General features: G+C 57.2%; 1 protein-coding gene across 1 annotated transcript; it reads left to right on the plus strand.

The window, feature by feature from the left end:
* The first annotated feature begins 2018 nt into the window (after nt 1-2018).
* Nucleotides 2019-26536, plus strand: Espnl (espin like). The gene is made up of 9 exons (XM_059278886.1): nt 2019-2312; nt 3461-3651; nt 5044-5230; nt 7373-7555; nt 15027-15158; nt 21042-21159; nt 22361-22464; nt 23109-23303; nt 24923-26536. Exons 1-9 carry the CDS (start codon nt 2019-2021, stop codon nt 26534-26536), a joined length of 3018 nt encoding a protein of 1005 aa, XP_059134869.1.
* The last annotated feature ends 1364 nt before the right edge of the window (nt 26537-27900 follow it).

Consider the following 27900-nt stretch of genomic DNA (forward strand, 5'->3'; position numbering starts at 1 on the left):
AAAGGGAAGGAGGTTCCTGGTATATCATTGTGAAATGAAGGAAGGGACTTCTGGTGGACTGAGAGAGGCCATGCTTGTCCTCACTTCCCCAACAAGGACCATGGATGGTCTGGATCCCAAGAATGCTGTGGCCAGAGAGGGCAATGTGGAGCTATGAGGACATCCTCACCTTCAGTGTGGGGCTGTGAGGACGTCACCTTCAGTGTGGGGCTGTGAGGACATCAGCACCTTCCATGTGGGGCTGTGAGGACATCAGCACCTTCCATGTGGGGCTGTGAGGACATCAGCACCTTCCATGTGGGGCTGTGAGGACATCAGCACCTTCAGTGTGGGGCTGTGAGGACATCAGCACCTTCAGTGTGGGGCTGTGAGGACATCAGCACCTTCAGTGTGGGGCTGTGAGGACGTCACCTTCAGTGTGGGGCTGTGAGGACATCACCTTCAGTGTGGGGCTGTGAGGACATCAGCACCTTCCATGTGGGGCTGTGAGGACATCAGCACCTTCCATGTGGGGCTGTGAGGACATCAGCACCTTCAGTGTGGGGCTGTGAGGACGTCACCTTCAGTGTGGGGCTGTGAGGACATCACCTTCAGTGTGGGGCTGTGAGGACATCAGCACCTTCCATGTGGGGCTGTGAGGACATCAGCACCTTCCATGTGGGGCTGTGAGGACATCAGCACCTTCAGTGTGGGGCTGTGAGGACGTCACCTCAGTGTGGGGCTGTGAGGACATCACCTTCAGTGTGGGGCTGTGAGGACGTCACCTTCAGTGTGGGGCTGTGAGGACGTCACCTTCAGTGTGGGGCTGTGAGGACGTCACCTTCAGTGTGGGGCTGTGAGGACGTCACCTTCAGTGTGGGGCTGTGAGGACGTCACCTTCAGTGTGGGGCTGTGAGGACATCAGCACCTTCAGTGTGGGGCTGTGAGGACATCAGCACCTTCAGTGTGGGGCTGTGAGGACGTCACCTCAGTGTGGGGCTGTGAGGACATCACCTTCAGTGTGGGGCTGTGAGGACATCACCTTCAGTGTGGGGCTGGAGGACATCCTCACCTTCAGTGTGGGGCTGTGAGGACATCACCTTCAGTGTGGGGCTGTGAGGACGTCACCTTCAGTGTGAGGCTGTGAGGACGTCACCTTCAGTGTGGGGCTGTGAGGACATCCTCATCTTAAAGGCCTTACCATCCAGCAGCCATTGGAAGCTCACCCAGTGTCAATGCTGAGAACAGCCAAGGACCAGGGTTCAAATAAGGAGTCTAGCCTGGCATAGTGGTGCACACCTTTAATTCCAGTCCTCGTGAGGTAGAGGCAAGTGGAACTCTGTTGTCTATGGATTCCAGACCCCTAGTGAAACCCTGTCTCAGGTAAACACACACACACACACACACACACACACACGCACATGCACATGCACGCACACGCACACACACACACACACACACACACACACACAGAGACAGAGAGAGAGAGAGAGAGAGAGAGAGAGAGAGAGAGACCTAGGGGCCTCCAGTGATGGTATTTAGACCCTAAAGGCTGCCGCAGTGGGTCTACTCTTCAAGGAGAATTGAGAAGCCTCCTGGGTGGCCGGCTAGTCTCTCACTGAAATATTGTTGGCACGGGTATTTCTGAGCCTGAGCTGACTGTAGCTGTGAACACCCTCTGGAGTGTTCACATGGAGACCCATGCCAAGCCAAGAGCCTGGCTGAGGCGTCCTCTGGCTCCCCTCTGCAGGCGATAGGGCTCCAGCTGATGAGTGGCACCTGCTGGCCGGACTCGTGTATTCCTTCCTCCAAGGCTGCACTCTCCATGCTCAGAAGCTCCGGGCACCGAGCCCAAGTTGCTTGGGCCAGGCTTTGAGGGCCGGTCCCCCAGGGCCTGCCCCCCTGTTGCTGCCTCCCATCTGCCCAGCGAGCTGCTTATCAGGTAACCAGAGCCCTCAGCAGCGTCCACGCCTGAAACAGGAAGCCCTGCTGGGCCTGTATACAAGCCGCCGCCGCCGCCACCGAGAACGGACTTGAGGATGGAGGAGCAGCAGGCACTGGTGGCCTCCCAGGAAGGAGATGTGGCTACCTTGGAGCGGCTGCTAGAGGCGGGTGCCCTGAGCCCAGGCATCACTGATGAGTTGGGGGCTGGCCTGGTGCACCATGCCACCCGGGCTGGCCACCTGGAGTGTGTCAAGTTCCTGGTGCAGAGGGCCAGGCTGCCCGGCAACCAGCGGGCACACAACGGGGCCACGCCAGTCCACGATGCAGCGGCCACTGGCAACCTGGCAGAGCTGTGTTGGCTGGTCCGTGACGGGGGCTGCGGCCTGCAGGTAAGCTAGAATAGGGTGCCTCTGTGCCTGCTGTCCAGGAATCTGCCTGGGGCAAGTCCAGAAGCTCTGATCCCTGGAGGGTCCCAAGCTCTGTCTCAGTCAGAGAGGTGTGCCTCTGTCTCAGTCCGAGATGCATGCCTCTCACCCCCCTCCACCCCCCACCAAAAACAAAGAAAACAGCAGGAACCCTTGAACACCAAGGCCACATCAGACACCCTCATATGTATCCAGAAAAGTCACCTAGGCTTTTCTACCCCTCCCCCAGCAAGGAGCACCTAGGACCACCAATGATGGCCTTGCCTATGTTCAGGATCTCATCTCTGATCAGACCTGATCAACAGAACCTGTTCCCCAAAGGGTCACGAAGCGGATTGGTAAAGAGGTACCTTGGGCTCTCAGGATTTTGGAGCCCCGGGGACACAGGCTGACAGCCACCCTAGAGAGAAGGCTCTCGAGTCGGGTGATCGTCCCGCTAGACTGTGTCTGTAGAGCTACCAGCCTCCTACCCGCTCACATGCCTAGACCTGCTTGGCATGGGGCTCGAGGGTTGTCAGCCATGCTGTGTTCTTGCGAGCACAGGAAAGCCGTCAGAGCTGGATGGAGACCCAGACACCAGCACATGGCGGAGAGCTGGTCCAGCCTCCACGCCCCTCCTCACAGACTCTTCCAATGACCCCCGAGGGCAGAGGGCAGGTGCTCGCCCATCCCCAGACTCGCTTTGGATTATAGCACCCTCAGGGAATGCCCAGGCCTGCCAGATGCTTAACACCTTCAGGAGAAATACCTTGGGGACCATGCTGGGGAGGAATGAGGGACAGAGGTCTAGAGGGCGCTGTCCTGGGACACCTCTGGTGAGAATCATTGTGCTGGCAGAAGCCTTTCTGAGCATGTGCAGAATGTGCAGGGACTCAGCTGATCAGAAAGGCAGGCAGCTGGGGTGGGGAGGGGACCCCAGGGGCCTAGCCCAGCTTCTTCCTCAGTCAAGATACTTCAGTCTCGGTAGGCGATGGAGGAAGCAGGGAAGGAACCAGCTTACAGGGTCCTCCAAGAGGCCAGCCTCAGGAAGCTGTCTCTGGCCATGTTGGTGCTGCCCAGACAGTCTGCACTGGCGTCTGCAGAGGCTCAGGGTCCCGCTCGTGTCCCTGCAGGACCAAGATGCCACAGGTGTCTCCCCATTGCACCTGGCTGCCCGGTTTGGACATCCAGCCCTGGTGGAGTGGTTGCTACGCGAGGGCCACGCGGCCACGCTGGAGACGCTGGAGGGGGCCCTGCCACTGCACCACGCTGCTGTCAGTGGTGACCTGACCTGTCTGAAGCTCCTGACGGCTGCCCACGGCAGGTGAGAGCCCGGGGCCTTGCCCATAGTGGCTGGCCACCGAGGGAGCCCGCCCAGGGGAGAGGCAAAGAAGACGTGATGGTGGCCTGTAGAGGCGGGCCCTGTGACTCCAGAGCCACAGGATAAGCAGGGGGAGAAGGCATGGATGCAGGCTCTGCATGGGGAAGGGAAGGAGGGCCTTCAAACACAGGTGCAGCATTGCACTGGTTGGGGGAGGGCGGGCTGCAAGAATTGCACCCAAATGGTGTTTGGGAAAAGCAACTGCCTTCAGTCATTCTCCACACTGGAATCACCTTGACCGGACCAGCCTCAAATCCAAGGCCTTGTGCCCCACCCTCTAGAATGGGGGGATGAGAGAAGATAGGGCCAGACCCACTGAGGCACGCAGCCTCAAATTTTTCTCCCCTCCTTCATTATGTTCTGGTCTGAGCCCTATGCAAAGCTCACCTGGCTAGAACTAAGGGGGCAGAGGGACTTCGTAAGGAAAGAGACTCAACCCTTGCCCCTTGAGCAAATCATTCAGCTCTCAGCCTCAGTTTCCCCCTCTGCCAGTTGAAGCTTGTAATGGCCTCTCCACGATGGAGTAGAGGCACCCCTCTGGAGTGGATCCAAAGCCCCTCAGTGAGCTGCAGCGTGTCTGGGAAAGCATCTTGTTACTCCCCTGCCTCCCCTGCCTGAGTGGCCCCCGGTCCAAGGGCCCCAGAGGTGAGGATGTGGGACGAGGCAGAGGTGAGGATGTGGGACGAGGCCAAGGCACAGTTCAGAGCCTTAGAAGACAGATGTGCCTGAGCCCGGAGCAGTGAAGAGCCAAGCCTTACTGCCAAGGGGGGCCACTTTACCCAGCCCCAGTGAGCGCAGCACTCGGGCACAGCAAAGACTCTGCTCAGTGTCCAGCAGGGCTGCTCGGTGGCGGCAGCAGACGCTGCCAGTCACCGTGGCACAGGGGGTGAGGGGGGGCTTTGGGAGTTAGGGGTCAATTCTGTGTCTCTACAGGGATGACTGAGAAGGCAGTCTAGACTGTGACCCTCCTCCATCCAAAGTGACTGATATGAGTAAGCTTGACCCAGGCAAGGAAAGAGGAAAAGAAAACACAGCTTTCTTGCGGGGGGGGGGGGGGTTGGGGGGTAGGTACAGAGCCCATTGAGACAGAAGCTGGAAGGAATTAGGGAAACTCGCACTATATATATGGTCAGGGGTCAGGGATCAAGGACAAGTCTATGTCACCCGAGGATGATGTCAGCTTGGGGTAGGACACTGGCCCCCCCTGCAACTGGTCACTGGGAACCAAGGATTCACCCAGAGAGTGACCCTCCAAAAATCCCCCGAATGCTGCCCCAGCTCAGCCCCCCTGGGGCAGTTCTGACTGCAGGCCTCACGAGCCTCCCTCCATCACAGTGGTGTGAACCAGCAGACCCGCAGCGGCGCCTCTGCACTCTACCTGGCCTGCCAAGAGGGCCACCTGCACCTGGCCCAGTTCCTGGTGAAAGACTGTGGGGCCGACGTGCGCCTGCGTGCCCTGGACGGCATGAGCTCACTGCATGCTGCAGCCGCCCGCGGCCACTACTCTCTGGTTGTCTGGCTGGTAAGGGGGCACTGTGGGGAACAGGGCATCCAGGGAGTCCAGGCTCTAGAGCCATCTGGGCCAGGAATGGGGCCTCCGAGGCACTGGGGTGACACAGGTCACCAGAGTATGAGGTGGAACTCTGCAGTGCCCGAGGAACTATAGGAAACATAGCAGCCCCCAGAGTTCTCAGGGCCCCTTCCTAGGGATTGAGTGCCTCTCTGGAGTTCATTTGGTGTTGATGACTGTCCCCAGTCACAGATGCCAGCGCCTGGCCTGAAACACTCAACCACATTCAAGGCCCAGAGCTCTGGGCCAGCCCCTTACCTTTCCCGGGAAGAAAATCCCAAACTCCAGAGTGGCTGGAGTTGGGCCAGGGTGGGCCAGGGACTTCTCACCTTCACAACAAAACACCAGCCACCCCCGGAGGAGGTAGGCACTTCAAGAGTCCACTAGAGATTCCATAGTGTCCAAGAGTTGGGGAGGCCCCCCTGGAGGAGGAGGCAGGAGAAGAAGAAGCGCTAGAGATGAGCAGGAAGTAGCTTGAAGTGTATTGTGGGAAACATGACTCAAGGCAGTTTCTCAGAAGAGAATGCATCACACTCAAAGGCAGGAAAGGCCACACTCTTGGCCTGGGGTGGCAAAGATGGAGGGGGCCCTCGGTGGCTCTATGCCAAAATTTTCCATGTAGGATAGAAAGTCATCCTGGCTGCCAGTGAAGGAGGCAGGGATGGTCCTTGATCACTCCGCCCAGCCTCCTCTCTGGGCCTCTGAACATGCTGTGCTTTGCACCTTTCTGAGATCCCTGGGTGTCTCTGGTACTAGTACCTGACCATCAATACATCTGGCTGGCACCACAGCGGTTGTCTCCACCCACCATCTGGAGGTTGGGTTCTGTCCGTCAGCTGGATTCCCTGAGCCTGGCAGTTAGTGTGAGGAGACACAGGAAGAGCAATGTCCGCCCACCCTTGCTTTGACACCCACCCTCCCAGAAGTCCCTGAGGTTGTGTCCTTTGCCTTCAGCTTCCTCGGTAGCACCTGCCCAGCCACTAGTGTGTCACCTGTGTGTGCTGCCCCCCCCCACTACCCCAGCTCCCCCAGGAGAAAGCCTGGGCTCCGGGCTGCCCGATTCCCCAATCCCTTCTGTCCCCGAGGCCTTGCCCATGGCCTTGCTTGCAGATCTAAGTCGGTCACTTGAGACCACGACCCTCACCTGTGCGGTGCCCTAGGTCCGGGGCTTGAGCTGGCTCTCCTGCCTCCTGGATGGGAGCCAGCGAATGAAATTGGAGGAGTCGCCATGGTGATGGCTTGTGGCGGGCACAGGTGATTTATCCCCTGAGACCTTTGGATTGTGCTAAGGTGGGCACATGCTAGATTGACAGACACAGTGGGCTGCGGGTCCTCAGGGACAGGACAGCTCAGTGGGAAGGCTCCTTTCCACAGCAGGGGAACCCTGCCTTTGTGGAAGATGCTGGCCCCATCGCCAGCAGCAGAGAAAGCAGAAAGGCAGAAACCCCACAGTCCTTAGCCCTTCCTCTAAGGAGTTTCCTGCAGACCCCACAGAACACAGACAAAGGCAATCCTAGAAGTCCACATTTCAGCAAGCAAGCCCATGGGAGAGTGGGCACGGCTTTCGGTTGGACAGCCTGAGAGGACCCCAGCTGGGTACTGTGGAGCAGACCCCGTGGTGCCTTCACAGGACAGATGAAGCCAGAGACAAAAGGCAGACCTCAAGGCCCCAGCCAACAGAACAGGCCCGAGGCCATGTGACCAGCTCTGGGCTAGAGCTATGCGGGAAGGTGCATTGCGCCCAGGCCTCTAGCAGCACCCTCCCAGATGAGTGGAGACACCCAAGGACTGCATGTGCCTACATCCTCTCTATCTCTATTGCTGGGTGCCCATGTGCTGTTCCTCTCTGGCTGTGGAGTTCGGCTTGTGGGCTTCCATATAACCTGCCCTGGCCTGGGATGCCACGTGGGTCATAAGGCATGTGGGACGAGCCAGCTCTGCCTCAAGGTTTCCCGGGGGTATCTCCCCTGCCCACTGAGAATCACAGCTGGGGAGTCCCACCTCTGCCCTGAGTACCCCTGTCCCTCCTCCCTGGGGATGGCTACCCCAGGTCCATCCTCCGCTGACAGCTGTCTGCTTCGATTCTCTCACCAGGTCACGTTCACAGACATTGGCCTGACAGAGCAGGATAACGAAGGAGCCACTGCCCTGCACTTCGCAGCTCGGGGTGGCCACACACCTATTCTCGACCGGCTTCTGCTCATGGGTGCCCCCATCATGAGAGACTCCTGGGGAGGGACTCCCCTGCACGATGCAGCCGAGAATGGACACATGGAGGTATATTGCAATGGGGGTGGGGTGCATAGGACTCTGAGCTGGCACTTTGTCAATGGCCCATCTAGTCTTCCCAGAAGTCCTTTGAAACAGGTGCCAGACCTACCCTTCTATTGGGGTAAAATGGGTACAGCAGGCAGAGCACATGCCCTAGGTCACAAGATGACTCAGAAAAACCCCTGTTCCCTGCTCCAGGCCAGGCTCCGTAATGCATGGCTAAAGGCTAACAATGAATACATAACTTAGACCTGCCTGCCCAGGTAGCCCAGTTTCCAGGAAGGAACCTCCAGAACCCACTATACAAGGGTGAAAGTGTCACAGGTCAGGAGGTGCCAAGCTCTGAGGGCTGAGGCAGCTGGTGGCCTGTCTGGGTCTGGTCCCATGCAGGTTCCTTCTCCCCCATCCTTCCTGCCCTGAGAAACTTCAGCTCCCCTGATCCCCTCCTGCTTCCTGGATGCCTCAGGAGTTTCTGACTTCTGCCAAGGTTGCCCTGCAGCTCTCCAGGCAGACTGGCCTCCTCCATGGGGGTTGTAATTGGAAACGTGTCCAGTGGGCCCAGTGTCCCAGCAGCATGGTTCAGATTTTGAGTAGTCATCCCAGTGGGAACCCAAATGTTCAGGGAGCCACTTCATCAATGCCAAGCAAGAGAATGCCACACAGTGCAGCCACAGAGTCCCTGAAGGCAACCCTGGCCCAGCTCACCACTGCTACCCGGGGGCTTTCTCTACCTTCCCTACCTTCCAGGCAGGGACTCCCCCTCGCCTACCTCACTCTTCCACAATCCCTGCTCAACTCACTCCAGCTCTGTCCCCTCTGTCCCCAAGCAAGGTGAGCCTGGAGATAGAGAGACCCGCCAGAGTCCTTGGGGACCCTCCCTGTCCTGTGTGGGTGGAATGACAGGTGACCGTGGACAGAAGAGGGGAGTCACTCCTACCCCACCCTGTGGGAGAATGCTGGGCCTACAGGCAGCTGGTGACAGACACTCAGCTCTGTCACTGGTCATCGGGCCCCAGCACACCCCAGCTCCTTTTTAGGAAAGGTGATGCAGGGCTGTGGAGGCCAGGGGTCTTCCTGAACAGCCAGATACTCTTTTCCTATGTAAGACTGTGTGGAAGCCCGTGGATGCCAAGGAGCCCTCAGAGGAGAGCGTCCTCCCTTTAAGTCTTACGGAATTCAGGGCTCATAAGGGTGCATGTCTGCAGCAGCTCACGGCTGGACTCCTGCCTTCCTGCCCCTGGGCATAAACCAAAGTCTGGGGGGGGCACCAGACACACTTGTGGTGCACACACCTACATGCTGGCAAGGCACTCGTACACATATAAATAAATGTAATGCATCTGGTCCAGCCTTCCCTCTAATTACTCTGAGCTGGACCCCTGTTTCACAGCTGTTCAAATGAGTACTTCCTGTTGCCACTTTAACCTTCTCTGTCCCATGACAGGGGCCACGGGTTGAGGTCAAGCTTCCTAATGCCTGTGTGGCCTGCAGCACTTGACCTGCATGGTGCTTCTCCAGCTTAGCTTAACCTCCAGAGAACTTCAAAATGTGCCAACAGCCCACTCCACCCCCCCAATTCTGGTTTTAACCGGTCCTGGGTGGGGCCTGAGGAGGACTACTGCAGACTCCCCAGGGGGTGCTCACCTGGGGGGTGCCTGATGGGAGGACCATGTATGAACAGTATCAGTAAACACCATCTACAAAGAGCCACAAAGACGTGGGCATACATGGGAAGGAGCAGCGAGAGGGCTGGGTGAGGTCAGTGTGGCACGGGGAGGCTGGGAAGAGGGCGGGTGAAGCAAGGCTTGTGAGGGAGAGAACTCATGGGTGGAAGGGCCCGGATGTGGTGTAGGAGGCCATCTCAGGCTGCAGTAGGCCAGAAGTTCATGCTGTCTGAAGGAGGGCACTGCAGTAGGACAGGCTGTGAAGGAAGACAGGACAGATGTGCATGAGGCTGGATGTGTGGCTACCACTGACTGTTAGCTCTCTACCCAACTAATTCCAGAAAGAACATTTAGAAAGCCCAGGGGTACCCACTAAAGCCCCATCCTCGGAGGTTCAGCCAACTACTGGGTCTCGTGCCCTGCAGTGGGTGCCCACACCCTCCCTTGGTCACAGTCATTCTCTCAACAGACACAGAACTAGGTATGTTTGTCAGTGCAAGTGGGTTCTGTGGGGGTCATCCCTCTGTGGATCCCGGAAACTTGGGGCTGGCCTCGGTGGTTACAGTGACTGGGGTGCACTTAGGGGACAGGAATGTTGGCTCTGCCAAACGACCCCGCTCAGTGGAGAACGCACTTGCACCCGGTGAGCCTCCTCGGGGCTCCGGGCTCAGTATGTAGGTGTGAAAACCCAGTCTGTGATCATCCGAGCCAGGGCTCTCCCTAAATACCTCACTCCCTCAGTTAGAAGCGAGTGTGCATGCACACATCTGACCCGCTCTGACCAGACTGCACTTCAGATTCCTCTCTAGAAATGGCTCCACAGTGTGCATTGAGGGGACAGACATTTTGTTTCATCCAAACTTTAAAAATGATGCCACTCACTGACAGCGATTGCTGGGCCTGATTTGGCACACTTCACTGGTCTGCCTTTTTTTTTTAAATTGTTTTTGCCTTTTGGTTTTGGCACTGCCCCTGCTCAGCCAAAATGCCGAGAAGGTATGCTGGCTTTGTTTTTTATTTTTATCATTTATTTATTATTTATTTATTTATAGGCAGGGTTTCTCTGTGGAGCCCTGGCTGTCTTGGAACTCACTTTTTAGGCCCGGGTGGCCTCGAACTCACAGAGATCCGCCTGCCTCTTCTGGGATTAAAGGTATGAGCCATCACAGCCCGGCATGCTGTCTTTGTTTTTAAAACAGAGTCTTGTGTGGTCTAAAACTCACTTTGTAGCCGAGGGTGGCCTTGGTCTTCTAATCCTCCCACTTTTGTCTCCTGGGTGCTGGGACCTTGGGCGTGCATTCCCACACCTGGTTTGTGTGCTGTTATTGGTGACTGAACCCAGGGCTTCATGCATGCTAGACAAGGGCCCTACCAACTGAACTACATCCCTGGCCACAACAGCCTGACTTTCTGACTGTTCCATCTGTCACAATTCTGCCTACAGGTAAATCAAACTGTCACCTGTAACCTGGGCGTGGTGGTGCATCAATCCCTACAATCCCAGCACCTGGGGAGCAGAAACAAGGGAATGGCAAGTTTGGGGCCATCCTCACAGGGAGACCCTGTCTCAAAAAAGAACAACTAAACAAACAAAACAACAACAACAAAACCCAATGACAACAAAAAATCTTTCGTGTAATCTTGGTACAACTATGAAGTGAGCCTGGGGTGAAGATTACTATTTAGCTTATTAATTGATGAGGAGTCTGTAATTCCAAGTGACCCCGTGTGCACAGATAAGCAATGTTGAGAGCCTTCACAGCTGGGTAGAGCTGGCCACTAGTCATCTCCACCTACTCCCTTGCCTTCCCGTGGGCAGGAGTCCTGGGCAGGACATCAGAGCTGGAGGTCAGAGTCCTGGACATCTGGACAGAGCAGGGAACCCGGGTACAAAGCCCAACAGGACGGCTGGGGCCTTCATCCCTTTCTTTACCTTTCTCGGCTGCGTCCGATTCGGCCATCTGGCCCTCCCGGTTTCCAGTGCAGGATTTTAATTATTTAGAAACGACGTGTACAGGTCGATGCTATCGCCCAGAGTGTTTGTGTTAGAATAGTGAGTGAGGTATTAAGAAAGGCTGGGAACAGAAGGCTCAGGGTGTGCTGGGGCTGAGGATTCAGGACAGTTGTCCTCAGCGACCCAGAGCTCCCCCTTGTCCATAGGGCAGCCAGGGAGCTACCCGGATGGATGGAGGCTATGGGGTCCTCACCATGACCTTGGAAGAGTTCTTAGCTTCCTCATTCCCCTTCTGCAAACCTGGGGGAAGCTGAGTCTTGCACAGTGGCTGGGAGACAGGGCTGGAGCCTGGTACACCTGGGGCTCATAGGAAGGACTTGTGTGCTCTCTGCTCAGCTCAGACATGGGCCTCCAGCTGGGGACACGGTGGCATCAGCTTTTCAGACAGGGTGTGGAGACCAATGTGAGAAGCTGGGAGGGTGAGAGAAAGCAGATCATGGGGGACATGGGGAGGGCCATCTTCAATAGTTCTGTTTCTTCAGCTCTTAAAACCCCCCAGGCTTTCTCTTTTTAAATAAAACAAACCCACAAATCTACGTCTTCCCCCCTTGCAGATCAAGCTCCCATGTGGAATCGCTGTCCTGCGGTCTGGTGTGTCCGTTGTGTCTGTTGGGGGCTCCCTCCGTGAGGCTGGAAATAATCTGTTCTTTCTAGGTGTTTGCCTCCAAATGTCTTTATGTCCTCAGCAGCAGCGAGGGATGTCTTTGCCAGAAATAAACTGGTGGCGGGAGACAGCTGTGGTGTGGTGCGGTGCGGTGCCCACCTGCAACCCCAGGATTTGGGAGGTGGAGGCAGAAAGAGTTCAGGAGTTCAAAGGCAGACTCGGATACATAACAAAGTTGAAGTCAGCCGGGGCTCTAGGAGACCTTGTCTGGGGGAAGGAGAAAACAAAACATAACAAAAAACGCAAAAACTTTGTGATGTCCAACCTTTCTTTTCTGTGTGCTTTTGCTTCCCAGTCCCTGTCCGTTAGATGGCCAGGGGCCGGTGTCCTGAGGTCGTCCTGTCCCTCACTTGTACTTTCTGCAGTCTACTTAAGCTGAGGGGACAGTAGGCAGGTGGGCCTCTGTGGGTCTCCTGGGATTTGCTGGCACTCCTGGAGGATTTGTGCTCTGGCATTGCCATCCATTCACAAGAGCCTCAGCCATGCTCTCTTGGACAGCGCCTCTGCCCCAGACTGTCTCTCCTTCTGGGGTTCACAGCACACATATGCTGGCCTTGGCTGTCCTGCGTGAGTCAGCCTTCAACCGCCTCAAACTCATGAGTCTCTTGTTTCTGCCTCTTAGGTGCTGGGATGGTAGGGATGCACCCCCACGCCCAGGTTACAGGTGACAGTTTGATTTACCTGCATGCAGGATCGTGACAGATGGAACAGTCAGGAAGTCAGACTGCACAGCGGATGAGGAGGAAACGTTTGCTTGGCTGACAGCGTCAGGGTTTTCAGTCCACGGTCACCCTGTCTCGTGGCTGTGGGCCTGGGACCACACAGAACATCATGACGGGAACACGGGATAAGGCTCAGCTCTGTGGACCTCACCTCTGTGAGAGGGAGAGAGGGAGAGGATAGGGATTAGGGAGCCAGTATCCCCACTGGCCTAACATTTTTCTACTAGACCCAATCTCCTCGAGGTCCCACTGTATCTCAATAGTGCCACAGACTGGAGACTAAGACAGTCCTCTAAAGGATGTCTGTCCTAAATATGGCGCACACCTGATGGGTTCTCTAAAGGATGTCTGTCCTAAATATGGCGCACACCTGATGGGGTCTCTAAAGGATGTCTGTCCTAAATATGGCGCACACCTGCTGGGTTTTCTGTTTCCTTTTGGGGTCTGTCTGCAGTATCTCAGGGACTTTTTTTTAAAGTTACATTTTGAACTTAGCTTACTAACCAACCGGTGGGTTTCCATGAGGCATTTTCGTGCATCTTAGCTTTGACTCCCACCTCCCCTCAGCCCCTGCCCCTACCCTCACTCATGCCTATAACTCCCAGAATCCCCCTCTTCTTGCATGCCACATGTATTCTGCTGTCCCTGGGATTACATTTTCACCTGGGTTGTGAGGTGGCTCCCACGTGGCTTTCCACACACCGTCCCTCAGGGTTAGCCTTCCATGGCTTCCCTCTTCCCCCAAGAGGCCTCCCTGCTGGTCTCTCAACTCCCAAGGTTCCAATGCCCTGCTTTGGTTTTGTCTAACCCAGTCCTCTTCCCCTAATGTGGCCCCCCTGGGGTGCTTCAAGTTAGACACACACAAGATTATACTGGGTCTGTGTATAAGACAGCATGTGGCATTTGTCTTCCTGGGCCTTGGCGACCTCATTCGATATAGTTTTTCCCATGGATTCATCCTGACCTGTGCTGCCAGTTATCCCGCCTCTGTCCTTCATTATATTCATCTTTTTTTCTGCCTGTTATTTTCAATCTACTGTATCAGGTTTTTTGGTTTTAGTTCTGGCTTTTTAAATTTTGAGACAAGGTCTCATGTAGCCCAGGCTGGCCTGGTGCTTCCTGTGTAGCTGAGGATGACCTCGAACCTCTGACCTTCCTGCCTCCACCTCCGTGTGCTGGTGTTGCAGGTGCGCACCACCACGCCTGTTTATGAGGTGCTAGAGGTGGAACCCAGGGCTGGGTGCATTCTAGGCAAGTGCTCTGCCCACTAAGTCACACCCCAAGCCCCACATCACTTTTACTGGCTATGATACCTTGTCTGAATATTCACACTCCGGCTTTGTTTCTCTGAAAGTCATGATCATGGTGGGTTTTCTGGACTCATTTGTTGGAGTCGATCATTTCTCATATTTCCCTGAATCCTTCACTTCTATTGACTGTGCTGGACATTTTCATTGGGGAATCATCTACAGGTGTAATTGGAGTGATTTATCGCATTTGCCGGGCAAGAGCGAGAGGTACAAGCCTGGTCCATTTTAATCTTTATTCCATGCTGGAGGTTCCTGGGCCTCCTTGAAGCATGAGGCCGTCAACTGGCTCACAGATGCTCTTAGCCTCGATGGCCCTTCTGCAGCTCCTGTCTCCTTGGTCCCTAGGTCTTTAGGCCACTGGGAGAACAGTCCCGTGTCATCACACCTTTGTGGGGCGGGGTGGATCTGAGTGTTATGCCCCTCCTTAGGCCTCCCTCCTCTCCTGGGCTTGACCTCATCAGCTCCCACTTCTTTGTTCTTTGATGTTTAGGAAGACACGTTGTGTGTGTCATCCTTGGGTTGGGGCACTTGCTTTTCCCCTCCCTGGAGTGGACCCATCTGCTCACCTGCTGCTCATCTGCTCCTGCTGTGGCCTCCTGGGATGTCCAGACTTGCACCTTGGCTGTCTCTCACCAGCCACCTTCTGCTCACAAGTGCCAGCCCCCAGGGCATCCTTTCCTCCGGCCAAGTTCTCCCGGCCGTTGCTGTCCTCCAGTCCAGGCCGCACCTGCTCCGTCCAGCACTACCTGGGGCCAGGCTCGGTGCTCTGTGCCCTCCTACATTGTCTCTGCTCTGCAGACCCTATGACCTCCTCTCCAGGGCACCTCAGCCTCTCTTACTGCCCAGGAGTCTCCCACAGCTTAGACGGCTTAGAGAGCTTGTGCCTGTGCCTCAGCTTGGCCTTGGTCCAGCCATGAGCTCTGGAGGAGCTGGCTCACTGACCTGAGAAAGATGCCTCACTCACCTCTGGAAGGAGTCTATGAGGGGGAGACAGTCACTGGCAGGTTGCTGAGTGACCAAGCCTGCAGCCAGGGAAGTGGCCTGAACGTTCCCGCTGATACCCAGTGAGCCATGTGTGTTATGGAATATTCTGTTCTCCACAGTGCTGCCAGACCCTGCTCTCCCACCGTGTAGACCCCCTCCTGCGGGATGAAGATGGGTACACAGCGATGGATCTGGCGGACTATCACGGACACCAGGATTGTGCCCAGTACCTGCGGGAAATGTCTCGGCCGGTAAAACCTCGGGAGCCCTGTCTGTTCTGGAGGACCGGGGAGGTGGGCTTGGCAGCTGGCTACAATGCTCCTTTAACATACCTCTCTCACCTCAAACACTTGCCGGGGACAAAGGCTTTGAAAGAACCCAGCCGATCACACAGTAAACCAGAGGAAGCAGAGGCCAGGCTGCAACCCTGGCCAGGGCAGAGGCTGTCATGGGAAGGTCCTGTGACTGGGGTCAGACTGTGAGGCGGGCTGAGGCAGGACTGGACAAGCCATGCCTGTCATGTGGACCATAGAAATTGTGTCTGTGTCTTGGAGATGTTACTTCAGGCTGAGCATGCTCAGGGGTGGAAGCAAGACCCTACCCTGGCTGAGGTAACTCTCCCGAAGCCCATCATTCTCCAGAGGTAGGAGGCTCTCTCTTCTCCATGTGGGACTCTCCATCTCCCCCGCTCTGGGAGCCAGGATCCTTCACTATTCCAGCGGTGCCCTGTTCCCAGCACAGGACAGAGTCCAACAGTTTGCTGATTGAACAAATAAGGGAATTCACAGAGTGGTTTGGTGTGAGCAGACGGCCAGAGGGGGAGGACAGGGAAGTGGAGCACATCAGAGGATGTTCCTGTGGGTGTAGTTTGATGACTTGGACCCAACGCTTCCCAGTGCATCCCCCTACCCCAACACTCTTTCCCCATCCAGCCCAAGGTAGTGACCATGATGAATTCTGTCAGTTCTCAATGGTGCCACCCCTTCAGGAGGGTGACCTGTCCCACCCATGTTCAGGTGAGGGCACTGAGGCCCAGGAGGCGAGGCCCTCCTGGGGCTCACTTGAGGGGATGCCATGTTTCTTCTCCATGGGGATGTCCCCTCAGAATGTCAGGAGCCAGCTGAAGCAGAACTGTCCTTGGCCCCTTGGCCTGTGCTGGGTTCCTCACAGGGTCATAGTCAATTTTTACTGTTCGAAACCGGCAGTTCAAGTGGTCCACAAGGACTCAGGGGGGACTCCTCCCGGGGTGGAAATCTCAAAACCTGGGATTCAACAGTTTTGGAAATGGACCAATGACTAGACACCAGGATGTGCCTGTCAAAGCAAGGTCCCTGCTCTGGCTGGGCTGAGCCAAATGGTGACATGGCCATTTTCTGGAATGTGAGCATGACTGCACATTCTGACCCAGGGATACCTCAGCCACTGAAATGCCAGGCTCTTTTCCTCACTGGGATCTGCCCTGTCCTGGGTGGCAGCTGAGATCAGGGTTGAGAAGGGTGCCTGTCCCTGTGTCCCCATTGCAGGAATACCCACTCCCACGGACCAGGTCCCATCCAGCTTCCAAAAGTCCCTGACTAGCCCCCAACCCCAGGTATGATGTGAATTCCAAGACCAGAATTCTCTGTCCATGCCAGCTCTCGGCCTTCCATCTCTGTAGCCTGGCAAAGCCAGCCCCTCCTGAACCTTGCCCCACCTCAGGGACAGGGTCTCTGCATGTTCCCTTGTTCCCCTGGGCTAAGGGAAACAAACCCACCTTGCCTTCCTGGGGTTGATCTGGGTCTAGCTGTGTCTGTGAAGTTATATAGGATCCAAGGCGACGCCACACCGTTTTGCCTGGTGACTACGGGACCTGGCGCTCCCGAGTCTGCATGAAATCCCCATGGGCCTAACATGGTCCATCCACTTCCTGTACCCCACTGTCTTCCTTCTTGCTCATATGTGGGCACCCACCCAGGCCCTGCAAGCCTGACCCTTGACCTTGTGTGGGCTCAGCGGTACATATCCCAGGGACCATTTAGAACTTCATAGTTAGGGTTAGAGCTTGGTCACCATGGTGTCTTCTTAAAGATGCCTGGTGACAGCTAGGGGAGCCTGATTCCACCACGGCTAGAAATGTCCTCTAGGCCTCCCACCTCATATGGCAGGACAGGCTGTCAGCTGCAGGCCGGCAGCAGGGGGGCGGGGGGCATGCCTGATACAATATTGATGGAAACGCAATATGCAGAGGTCGTCCGCCCTGGCTCTCTCCTGCGGGCCTGAGGAGATGTGAAATCCATTCCCCCCGGACACCACTGTCCTGAGCTGCTCCCAGGGGAATTGCGGGCCCAGGAGAGGCAACCCGAGTGCTAGGCTGTCATTATTAAGAGCAGCCCCCTGAAGGGCGTATCTAAAATGACTACTTTACATCAGGGGTCTCTGGGACCTTGGCACACCCTCTGCTGAGCGTGGGACCTGCATGGAGCACTGAGGAAACTCAGGCCTTGCTTCTCCCTGGACCTCAGTGTCCCTCTGCACAGGGAGAGGTTGGGCCTCCTTTCCTAGGTGGGACAGAGGCCATGTGGCTGTTGAGGCGGTAACCTGCTGCCCACCCCTCTCTCAGTTGGTTGACAGCCTGACCCCCTGGCGTGGGAGTCTGGAGGCTGTTTCAGAGGCGTTGGCCGTCCACAGCAGTCCTGGGCGATATGCGGACAGATCTCTAAGCCCGGGGAATGCAGCCCTCACCCCTCAAGGTCTGGGTTGCCCTGCTTGCCTACCTCACACACACTCCCACCAGTGTGGTGCTGGATCCTCTTGGGCACATGACACCAACCTTGACTTCCTCATCCTCAAAGTGGGCCTGAAGAGCTCGTTTGGGGGCAGAAGCAATGTTCCTCCCCTGCTCTGCCGTGATGGCCTCAGCTCAGTCCCCTCTTCTCACTTCAGAAGGCCCCCCCCGGGCCCCTTCATAGACATGCGGGAAAACTGGGGCTAAAGAGAGCTGGGGACTTCCCCGGACAACATCTCTTCTCAGGGCGAAGTGGAGGCGGCTGCCCACGGTAATGGAATCTCAGCTGCGGTGAATGGTGTCCAGCTCCGTCTGAGGTCATGATTTTCTCAGCCCGGGTGGCATTACAGGCCTGTAACCCAGCTCGCCACAGCTGCCCTCCATGATTAATGCATGGCAGGCTCAGCAATGCTCAAATCTCACCAAAAACAAGGAAATAGATGGCAGGCAATGGAGCCAGAGGGAACGCTACCCACAGAGCAGCTGGCTGGGACATGATATGCCCGGCCATTAGGACTAAAGGATGGAGCCTGGCATCTACCCTTCCTCCTACACCAAGGATTCCCTCGGGGCCATGGCCAAGACTGAGAGGCAAGGATGTGGGGGTTCCCGCTGCCTGGAGGGCACCATAGTTAGGCTCCCTCCTGCCCAGGTTCAGAGGGGTCAGCGCCAGTGGCTTCCTGTATAGGTCCAACCAGATGCTCCCCATGATGCCTCACCTTCAACAACCCACTTGTAGCCACCACGTGGGGCTCACACTGGCTTCCCTTTCTTGTCAGTGGTCCAGGGCCCAGTGCCCAGTCAGTCCCAAGGTCCTCAAGCTGTGGGGCTGCTCTGAAGCTGGAGTCAGTTCTCCCAGCCCAGGCCAACATCCCACCTGTTCTGTCCTCCTAGCCTGAGGAAGCTGCTGCCACCCCCACTAGGCTCCCCATCTGTCCTGGGTGAGTCGGGCAAGGACACTTCGTGCCCATCTTCTTGACAGTAGATTGGATGGCGGAGAGGGAAGCTGAGGCTCCCAGGTGGGGGTTCCCTTGTCCCCAGGTCCCACCCCAGTTGATAGGCTGAAGGTCTAGATGGCTGCCATGTCCACAGTGGGCTTGTGTTTCAGCCAAGGAACGCAGAGCTTGAGCAGCTCCATGTCAGAGTGAGCAGTATTCAGATTGCCCCTGTCCTATGGGGTCACCCCTCCAACAGCCCTCAAGGGTCAAGCTCAGCATCTGTAGAGAGACTTGTCAGCCCAGAGGCTATCCTCAGAGCTTCTGCTAGCCTTCTCCCAACGGTGTGCTGCAGCTGTGAGCCGTTGGAAAGCCTCTGTTTCCCCCACTGCATGCTGGGAGAGGCATTTGCAAGTAGAGCTCCTGTGAGTAATCTCAGGTCCTCCACCTCCCAGAGGTCCACTCCTAGACCTCTGCTGTGGAGCACAGGGCTCCGTGGTAAGGGATCCCACACTTGGCCCCAGCCTGCTGGCCACCTGACACCTGGGCCTTCAAATATTAATGTGATACCTCCTACTCTGGGGGGTACAGCTTCAACAGCCCCCGACAGCGGCTCCCTGTGCTTGGCCACCCAGCATTTGCTCCTGAGAACCTCCCAGGCTGAAGCAGGCAGATGTTCCAGGCCTGCAGCCCCATGTGTGGGCTCCCGGGCTTTGCAGATTCCCAGGATAAATGAGGTGCACAAGGGGGCGTATGGGGCTTCGTGCTGCCCTGTTTTCCCTGTGACCTGGTGAGCTGAGGGTCTTGGGTGGTGTGGGGCTGAAGGGCAGGGCAGATCCACCTTGCCCGTGGATGAGGAGTGGCTTAAAGAGGCCGAGAGTTTGTTTGTCTGGGCTGTGCAGGCCACCACACCATGAGGTGTGGACAGAAGGGCACCTCTGCAGATGTGGGTAAAATTTGAAGGCAGGTAGAACAGAGCAGAAATCCAAGCTACAGCAGGGGGCCCAGGTTCCTGACACAGACCCTGGCTGCGGGCCATATGTTCTGAATCAGGGCTGGTTCAAAGCCAGAGCCCTTGTCCTGCTGGGGGTGGAGGGTGGGAGGGTGGGAGGGTGGGGGGCAGACCTCACCAGCACCATCTTAGGGGCCTGTTGAGGAAGTTATGTTGGCTTCCTCTGTCCCCTGGAAGGGCTTAGGTGTGGCTGTGGTGTGTGCTCAGGGGGGATACTGTGTGTGCCCTTTAGCTGCAGGCAGGAGCTGGGCATCTGCATGCCAGCGGGGCATGGATGTAATGCCGGCCCACAGAGCTCAGGTGCCCGCCATCGTAGAGACAAGGTCAAGAAGCCTTCCACATCGGCTCTCAGCCAAAAGGCACCAAGCCAAGCTTGGAGGGCTTGGGAGGACATGGGGGAGGCAGACCAGCACTCTGAGGGCCTCACATCTCTTTTCCCGAGCCAGAACCAGCAGGAACAAGAAGCCCCGGCTTCTCTGGGTCAGATGCTACCGCTGAGATTGAGCAGGGCTGCGCTGGGCAGCACATTCGGGTCAATGGCTCATCCAGTGGTCAGGTATCTGAGGACAATTGGCTACCCAACGTAAAGATGGAGGGGCTTCTCTCCAGTTTTTGGTGGTCCTGTTTTGGTGTGGCTTGGTCACTGAGTGCAGGTCCTAGCTTGCACCTCTGCCTGAGGTCCTAGCCACTCCGCCCCCACTTAGGGGCTGAGAAGAATTTCAGCTATCCCATCTTGCCTCTCTGCCCACCCAGCATGTCTGTCCTCTCAGGGCCCGGCCAAGCCAACCAATGGTGCAGTGTTTTGGGGAAAGTTGGTCAGCTTGATTCTCCAAAGCCAGGCTCCCTGAGGCAGCAGACCAGCCTTGGACATAACTTAGGGATCTTGCTCAGGCTCCCAAGGGTGCTATGTGGCCTGAACTCAAGCACTGACGTCATCACTCGAAAAAGAGCTGATGGGCTTGCAGGGATGCGCCACTGCCCTCCTCCTCCTTGCCAGTTCTCATGGAATCCCCTACCCCAAGTCATCCTTGGGCCCATGTCAAGGAGGGAGACAGATGAGTCTCAGGAATCAATCTCGGTCACAGGGAGGCATGTGTGCCTACATGTGGACACGCTCCCGTCTGTGTGGGGCTGAGAGAGGTGAGCATGACTAACCCGACCTCTAGCCCTGGAGTAAGGCTGCTCTAGGGGACTCTGCGCTGGCAATGGGAGGGTACAGACTGTTAGGAAACCCAGGCACCCAGCATGGGTGGGCAGGGAGACTCAAGAGGGACAGGTCTTGCATACTTCTTGCATACTTCTCTTCAGGCCGTCTCTGAGCTGCACATACCCCAGGAGGCTCTCCATGCTTGCCCAGCAGAGCTGGGACAGACCCAAGTCCAGACTCACCCGAATCTTCACTGACAGGCCTGTCTCCACCCAGGTGCCACCAGTCCTGATGACACCCCCGCCCCCACCATTCCCACCTCCTCCACTGTTGGCTGAAAGGCTCTCCATGGAAGATGGGAGAAGGGGGGACTCAGGACGCGGGAGTCCCCCGGGTGAGTGTGGGCCTCAGAAGAACTGATCTGGGCAAGGTGTGCAGGGCACCAGGACCCAACTGGGAGAAGCTTCTCAGAGGAGCTGAGCACATAGGGTCACCCCCTCCCCAGAACTCCTCCCAGGCTTCCTTTGAAGTCTCTGAGGTTGACATTTTCTATCTCGGGTACCATGATCACATTAACCTGAGCAGAAGTGAAAGCAGGTGGTCTCAGTGGGACTCAGGCCAGAGACCTCAGCATGCCAGTGAGCATCCTTGGGCATCAGGAGATGGGGAGGGCCTGCCAACTGCAGGTCAGCGCCCTCAGAGGACTGTGATCAACCCTTATCAAAATGACAGGGTGCTATGAAATTATCAACAGGTGCCACATGCAGTGAGGCTACATGCTCACATGTAGGAGTTTGTGTGGGCAAGTGTGTCTGTGCTGTCTACGTGTCTGTGTCTGAGTGCATGTCTCTACATGAGTGTGCACATATGTATGTCTGTGTATGCACTTGTATATCTGCCCATGAGCGTCTAAGCATGTCTGTCTGTGTGTGCATGCATGTGTCCATCTGTTTCTCTGTGTGTGAGCATGTGTGTGTCTGTGTTTGTCTATCTGTGTGTGTGTCTCTATGAACATGTATGTGTCTCTGTCTGTGTGTGTCTATCTGTGTGTTTGTGTCTCTCTGTGAGATGCATGTGTCTCTGTCTGTGTGTGTCTATCTGTGAGCATGCATGTGTCTGTCTGTGTGTGTCCATTTGTGTGTGTGTCTCTCTGTGAGATGCATATGTCTCTGTCTTTGTGTGTCTACCTGTGAGTGAATGGCTCTGTGTGCCTTCTGGGGTGTGACACAGGGGTTTCTTGCTCAGGGTCATGTCACGGGGTACGTTTATAATGCATAGGGGACAGGGTAGTAAAAGGACAGATTTGGGGGTCTGACAGGGCTGGTCTGGGTCCCTGGACCTTCACATCTTGTGAAATCCTAGCTCTGCCCAGGCTGCTGAGAAGTTGGGAGGGGCTGTGGTAGACAGAATCAGGTAACATACAAGCTTTCCAGGAGGCCAGGTTGGGGCAAGCCTTCTTAAGGCCTTTATGAGAATCCTCCTAGTGGTAAGCATTTTGCCGCTGACCTGGGTCCAGGAGCTGCAGGCTTGGAATCTGCTCTCCCCTACTCCTGCCCTGCGGTAGCCCCTCTGACTCCAGCTGATGTCTTCAGCAGCTGTGACCCTCAGCCCAGCCTGGCCTGGTCAGCCTGTCCCAAGGGAGCCAATGGCCTATGCGGCCCCTCTGAGGGTCAACACCAGCATCCCAGCCGCCCTTAAGGTGAGTGTCTGCCCTTCACTCCCTATCTCTCTACCTCAAGGCGAACACGCCCCCACGTTCTCTCCATCCAGACAGCTCCGAACACCCCAAGTTTTGGAGAGATGAGAACCTTAGGGCAGCAGCAGCCAGGCCCTATGACAAGAAACACAGAGCCGTTCTCTGTCCCCCCAGAGTCCCGACCTCTGGACTCAGGGTTGGAAGCTACCCTCACAGGAGGCAACCAGACACATGCAGGGCGGCTCTGGAGTCTGCTCCTTGGAGCTTCCGGCTAGTCCTCCCCGCCCACCCCAATCTCTCCCTGGGTCCCAGAGGACTCTGAAAATTGCCAGGTGGTGCTGGTCTTTTCAGAGCACACAGTTCAGTGAGGGCTCTGATACGTTTTGCACTATAGAACTGGTGGCCAGGTCTTGTCAGCACAGGATTTTTGTTTGTTTTTTAAGCACTGTTGTTTTTACCCTTCCGTATGGCATGCCTTAGGTAACCTCATCTAGGTGATGTAAGACCACGCCTGCTCCCTGCCCCCCCCCCACCTCCAGGGAGGGAGGCGGGGAGCATATCCTCACTCTCAAGGTCTCACTTTTATTAGGCTAGAAACTGGAGGGGTTTGGGGAATCTCAGGACATGTGACCTACTTGTCTCTCTAGGGGTCTGAGATGGAAGCCCGGGACTCCCATGATGGCCTGGCCACTCTGCAGCTGGACGCGCTGCCTTCAGGAGACCTTGACGTGCTGGTACCCACACAGGACGAGCGTGGCCGGCCCATCCCCGAGTGGAAGCGGCAGGTGATGGTTCGGAAGCTGCAGGCACGCCTGGGTGCAGACCACCTTCCAGAAGATCAGGTGGGGCAAGAGGAGGAAGGGGCGGAGCCAGAGGAGGAGCGCCAGGCCAAAGGGAGGGGCGGAGCCTTAAGGAGGAGGAGGGCGCGGCTCCAGGAAGAGGGTGGGGCACACCAGAGGGAAGTAGGGAGTTGAGCTGGGGATTAGGGAGTAGGGTGTCCGATAGAGTAGAGTGGGGTAGAGGTATGGTGTGGGATAGGGGAGTGGGAGGTGAAAGAGATGGGGGTGAGGAGGTTGGGACATGGCCACTGAATAAGTTCCAAGCAGGAGTGGAAGGTGCCTGTGGAAGGATGGGATGCTCCAGCCAGACCTGAAATCCAAAAACAGATGTCCTCCTCCTGATATTGTACCATCCCAGCTTCCTCTTCGGCCGTACTGTGGTGCAAAGTTGGATCACAGGGCTCCCAACAAGGCATTTATGGCTTCAGAGGGGTAGTCCCCATGGGTTCTGTCACCTATTAGAAGGGGCCAGCCTTACCTTCCTAGCACTTAGATTTTTGCAGAGATACCAATGGGAAAGCCCAGTCAGTGAGGGTGGGGTGGGGGTAAACCCTCAGGGAAGAGCACAGCAGTGTGAAGTGGGGAGCTGTAGGGGATGCTCAAGTGAGGCCCTTCTCTGGGCAGGTGACCTTGAACTGGAGTTAGCAGGGAATGAGGAGGAGCCCTTGCATTCTAGGCAGAGGGGAAAACAGAGTGCAAAGGTCCTGAGGTGTGGTGGGCAGGCACCTGAGCAGAACAGCAGAGAGTGGAGTGAGTGGGTGGTGTGAGGGGAGGGGGAGGCCTGAGGAGATTGCAGTCGTCTAGAAAGCATCTGTGAGTGAGCACAGAAGGGGCTGTGATTTGGCCTGGACTTTCATAGGCTCCTGGAAACCAACTGGACAAGCAGAAATAGAATCTCATCCTAAAGGCGTGTGGATTGCACTGTGTCCCGGATTAGAGCTGAACTGTCCGCACAGCCAGCAGGGACAACTGGGCGGAGGTTTAAAGTCAGTCAAAGCAGGAACCCTCCGCTGCACCAGTCAGATCTCTTCCAGCCACAGGGGCTAAGGATTCCCGCCTGCTGCAGCCTGTCTCCACCACATGTGTCTACCTCCTGCCCATCTTCAGGGATCGGAGGACACAGCAGGGCAGTGGTGGGAGGGGCTGCGGCCAGGAAATCCCTTGGCATCCAAGGGTGGGATCAAGGTTCTGCAGAGACAAGAGGCTCTGGGATATGGAGAAGGGTCGCTAAGGGGGTTGGGGTTATATCTTTCACAAGGCAGAGGCCTCTGTGCTGGCCTCTTGCAAACTAGACACTGTTTAGCACAATGGTGTCCATCCCGAGGCTTGTGAGAAGGCAAACAGGGCTGCTCAGGGTTAAGTGGAGGGCCTGGGCATCTTGACAGCCAGCCCCAGGGAGTGTTAGGGGGCCGCGGGGGGGGGGGGGCAGGCTGTTCTCCATCCACTCTGGGGTAATCTTCCCCTAGGCTCCCACTCTGGATTGGGCTGGCCAGACACTGGCTTCACTTTGTAAAGCCAAGGGAGGGCCAGCTGGTGTCCAAGGGCTAGGCTGTGGGGGAAGCAGGCAGAGCACTAATGAATGTGAGCTGTGGTGGCTTCTGACCCAGCCTTCCTGTGCCCAGGACCAGAGTCCGAGCCGAAACTCAGCCCCCACCCCGACAGAACAGGCGACTTGGAGGTATTCGCAGACACACCAGGCCATCCTGGGCCCTTTTGGGGAGCTGCTGACGGAAGATGACCTGGTCTACCTGGAGAAGCAGATCAACGACCTGCAGCTTCGGCGCCGCTGCGAAGAGTACGAGAGCGAGCTGGGCCGCCTGGCAGCCCAGCTGCAGGCCCTCCTGCCCGAGCCCCTGGTCAGCATCACTGTCAACAGCCACTTTCTACCCCGGACTCCAGGCCCGGAAGACGAGGAAGCCAAGGTCCTGGCACCTGAACTCGAAGCCTCGGCGGAGCCCGGGAAGTCCGAGCCCAGCGGGCTGCCCTTCTGGTGCAGCCACATCGGTCGCCTGGTGCGCAGCATGTCCCTGCTGCTGAAGGGCATGAACGGGCTAGCGCAGGGAGAGGAGAAGCCGCCCGCCCCGGGCCCGCAGGACCCGGGTAAGGAGGCCGTGGCCGGCCCACCTCGAAGCGAGGCTCAGCGCGAGATCCAGGAGTGCGGGGTGTCGGTGCGGACGCTGCGGGGGAACTTCGAGTCTGCCCCGGATCTGCCCTGCGCCTCGAACTCCGGTCCCTGTGAGATGGGGGCGCGGCCCGGCCAGTGTCTCCGAGGCTGCTGGTCGGCGCCGCCACAGCCCCGAGGCGACCCGATGGGTGGGGAGCCCCGGCCGGGCGACACGGAGGAGGCCAGCGATTCCGGCATCAGCTGCGAGGAGGCCCCGTCAGAGGCTGGCACGGGGCCGGGACTGGACCTGGCTAGCCTGCGCAAGGAGCGCATCGTCATGCTGTTCCTCGGCCACTGGAAGAAGTCCGCCTACACGCCGGCGCTCAGGACGGCCGCCTGCAGGACCTTGGAGGCCCAGCGTGCTCGATCCAGGGGCGCCGAGGCCAGCGGTAGCCCCCGGCCGCCCTCCCCGCCGCCCAGCGACGGCCCCCGGCTCGGCCACCTGTGGCAGCAGCGCGGCATCATCACCCATCTGCTGGGGACCTGGAAGGCCATCATGGCACACGTGCCGGCCCGGCAGCTGCGGAGGCTGAGCCGCAGGGCGCGCGGGCCCCTGTCCCCCGAGCAGTTCTTGCCGCACGTCGATGGGGCCCCGGTGCCCTACAACAGCCTCTCGCTGGACCTCTTCATGCTCGGCTACTTCCAGCTCCTGGAATGCGACCTGCCGGCCGAGGAGCGCAAGATGCGCCACCTGCTGTGCTTCGAGGTCTTCGAGAACCTGGGTGCGCATGGCTGGGAGGCGGTGCGCGCCTTCCACAAGGCGGTGACGGATGAGGTGGCCGCGGGCCGCCGTGCCTGGACTGACGGCTTCGAGGACATCAAAGCCCGCTTCTTTGGCTCCAGCCAGGGTCCAGCCTGGGACATGGAGCCTGGCCGCAAGCTGGGCCTGACACCACTGGGGTCCTTGCCTCACGCTGCCCTCCCTGGCAGCGGCCCCGAACCTGCGGCTCCTAGGCTAGGGTCCGACTCCCAGAGGGGCAGCTTCAACAACGGGGACATCTGTGGCTACATCGACCGCAGCTTTGCCTTCTGGAAGGAAAAAGAAGCTGAAATGTTTAACTTTGGAGAATGACAGTTCTGGTGAATGGGACTGTCGGGGGGGGGGGGCGGAAGTTGGGGTTCCTCTTTTTCATTTTCTGCGCACCCTGAGTGAGGGTCAGGTGAAGTGGGTTGGCTGACTCCAGTCTGTCTTCACGAAGATCATACGTCTCTTAAGCCATGGGTGTCCATCTCTTCTGAGCATTGACTTCTGGTCCAAAGTCCTTGTCATTTGTGAGCACAGGCTTCAGGCCCCCAGGTGATCATGTGGGTCCCACGGCCCTGCAGCCGAGGAGCTGGCATCCCAGCACAATGGCCTCCCTGCCGGTCTTGTTTCCAGCAGTCTCCTGGATGTCCCATGCCTGTTTCCGTAGTGCTGGTGGTCCCAGCCACAACAGCCTCTGTACACCTCCCTCTGGGCCTCAGCCCTGGGCCTGCCTCTGTTTTTGCCTTTTTTAAAAAATGGCAACCCCCATCTGTACAACCGGAGGGGAGCTGTGTCTAGAGTGAACAGTATCCCCGGCAGGAGGGAGGAAGGCAGGAGGGCTTACGGAGGAGACCCCAAAGCCCCAAGGCAGACAAGTGGCCTTGCCCTGATTCTCCTGCGGGTCAGTCATGGCTGCTGGTGCTGCCTGATCCCTGAGGGAAGGCTCCCCTTAGGCCTTTGTCTTCCAGCTGACCAGCCCCTCCCAGACCCACAGCTAGAGGCAGTGGCAGGGCCACTTAGGGCCACAGGAGGGCCCTAAGAGCAGGGACACCAAGAATATCCACCGAGAGGTGAGGAGTCCTCTGAGCAGAAAGGTTGGCACCCTCTGAAGGTAAACTGAGTTTCTGGGAATAGCATACAGCAAGGGTGGGACATACCAGGGGTGTTCATGTGGGCATTGGGGTGTCTCCCACACAATAGCCCTTCCCACTCAGATACAGAGGAAGGAGCCAAACACCCTTGGGGATTCCAGGTACTGTAGAGAGCCACAGCAGCCAGGTGCTGGAGAGGGAGCCTCCAGACCACTGACTGTAAGAACGGTTTGTCTTCAGCTTCCGGTGACATGAAGAAGGATGAGCCACCACCCAGCTCGTGGGGCCCAGGAGAACTGGGCTGGAACCCATGGGGACTTTGGGATAGGAGTTTTGGGAGGAGACCACAGTAGGCCATGGGAAGGGGATCTGCCGCCAAGCCCCTCAAACAAAGACATGCACAGTGAGGACACACCATCTCCAAGAGTCTCCTGCAGTGTCCCCACATTACCACTGGGGGGAGCTGGGAGCCCTAACCTTTGGGCTGTTGGGGGGAGCAGAGCCTGTGCAGACTCAAGACTGGGCAGGGGTCCCACAGAAAGGGACCTCCAGGGAGATAACGTTGGCATGGGTGATGGGCATTGGTACTGGAAGAGCCGC

Source organism: Peromyscus eremicus, chromosome 13, assembly GCF_949786415.1.
Source record: "Peromyscus eremicus chromosome 13, PerEre_H2_v1, whole genome shotgun sequence".
Taxonomy (NCBI): domain Eukaryota; kingdom Metazoa; phylum Chordata; class Mammalia; order Rodentia; family Cricetidae; genus Peromyscus; species Peromyscus eremicus.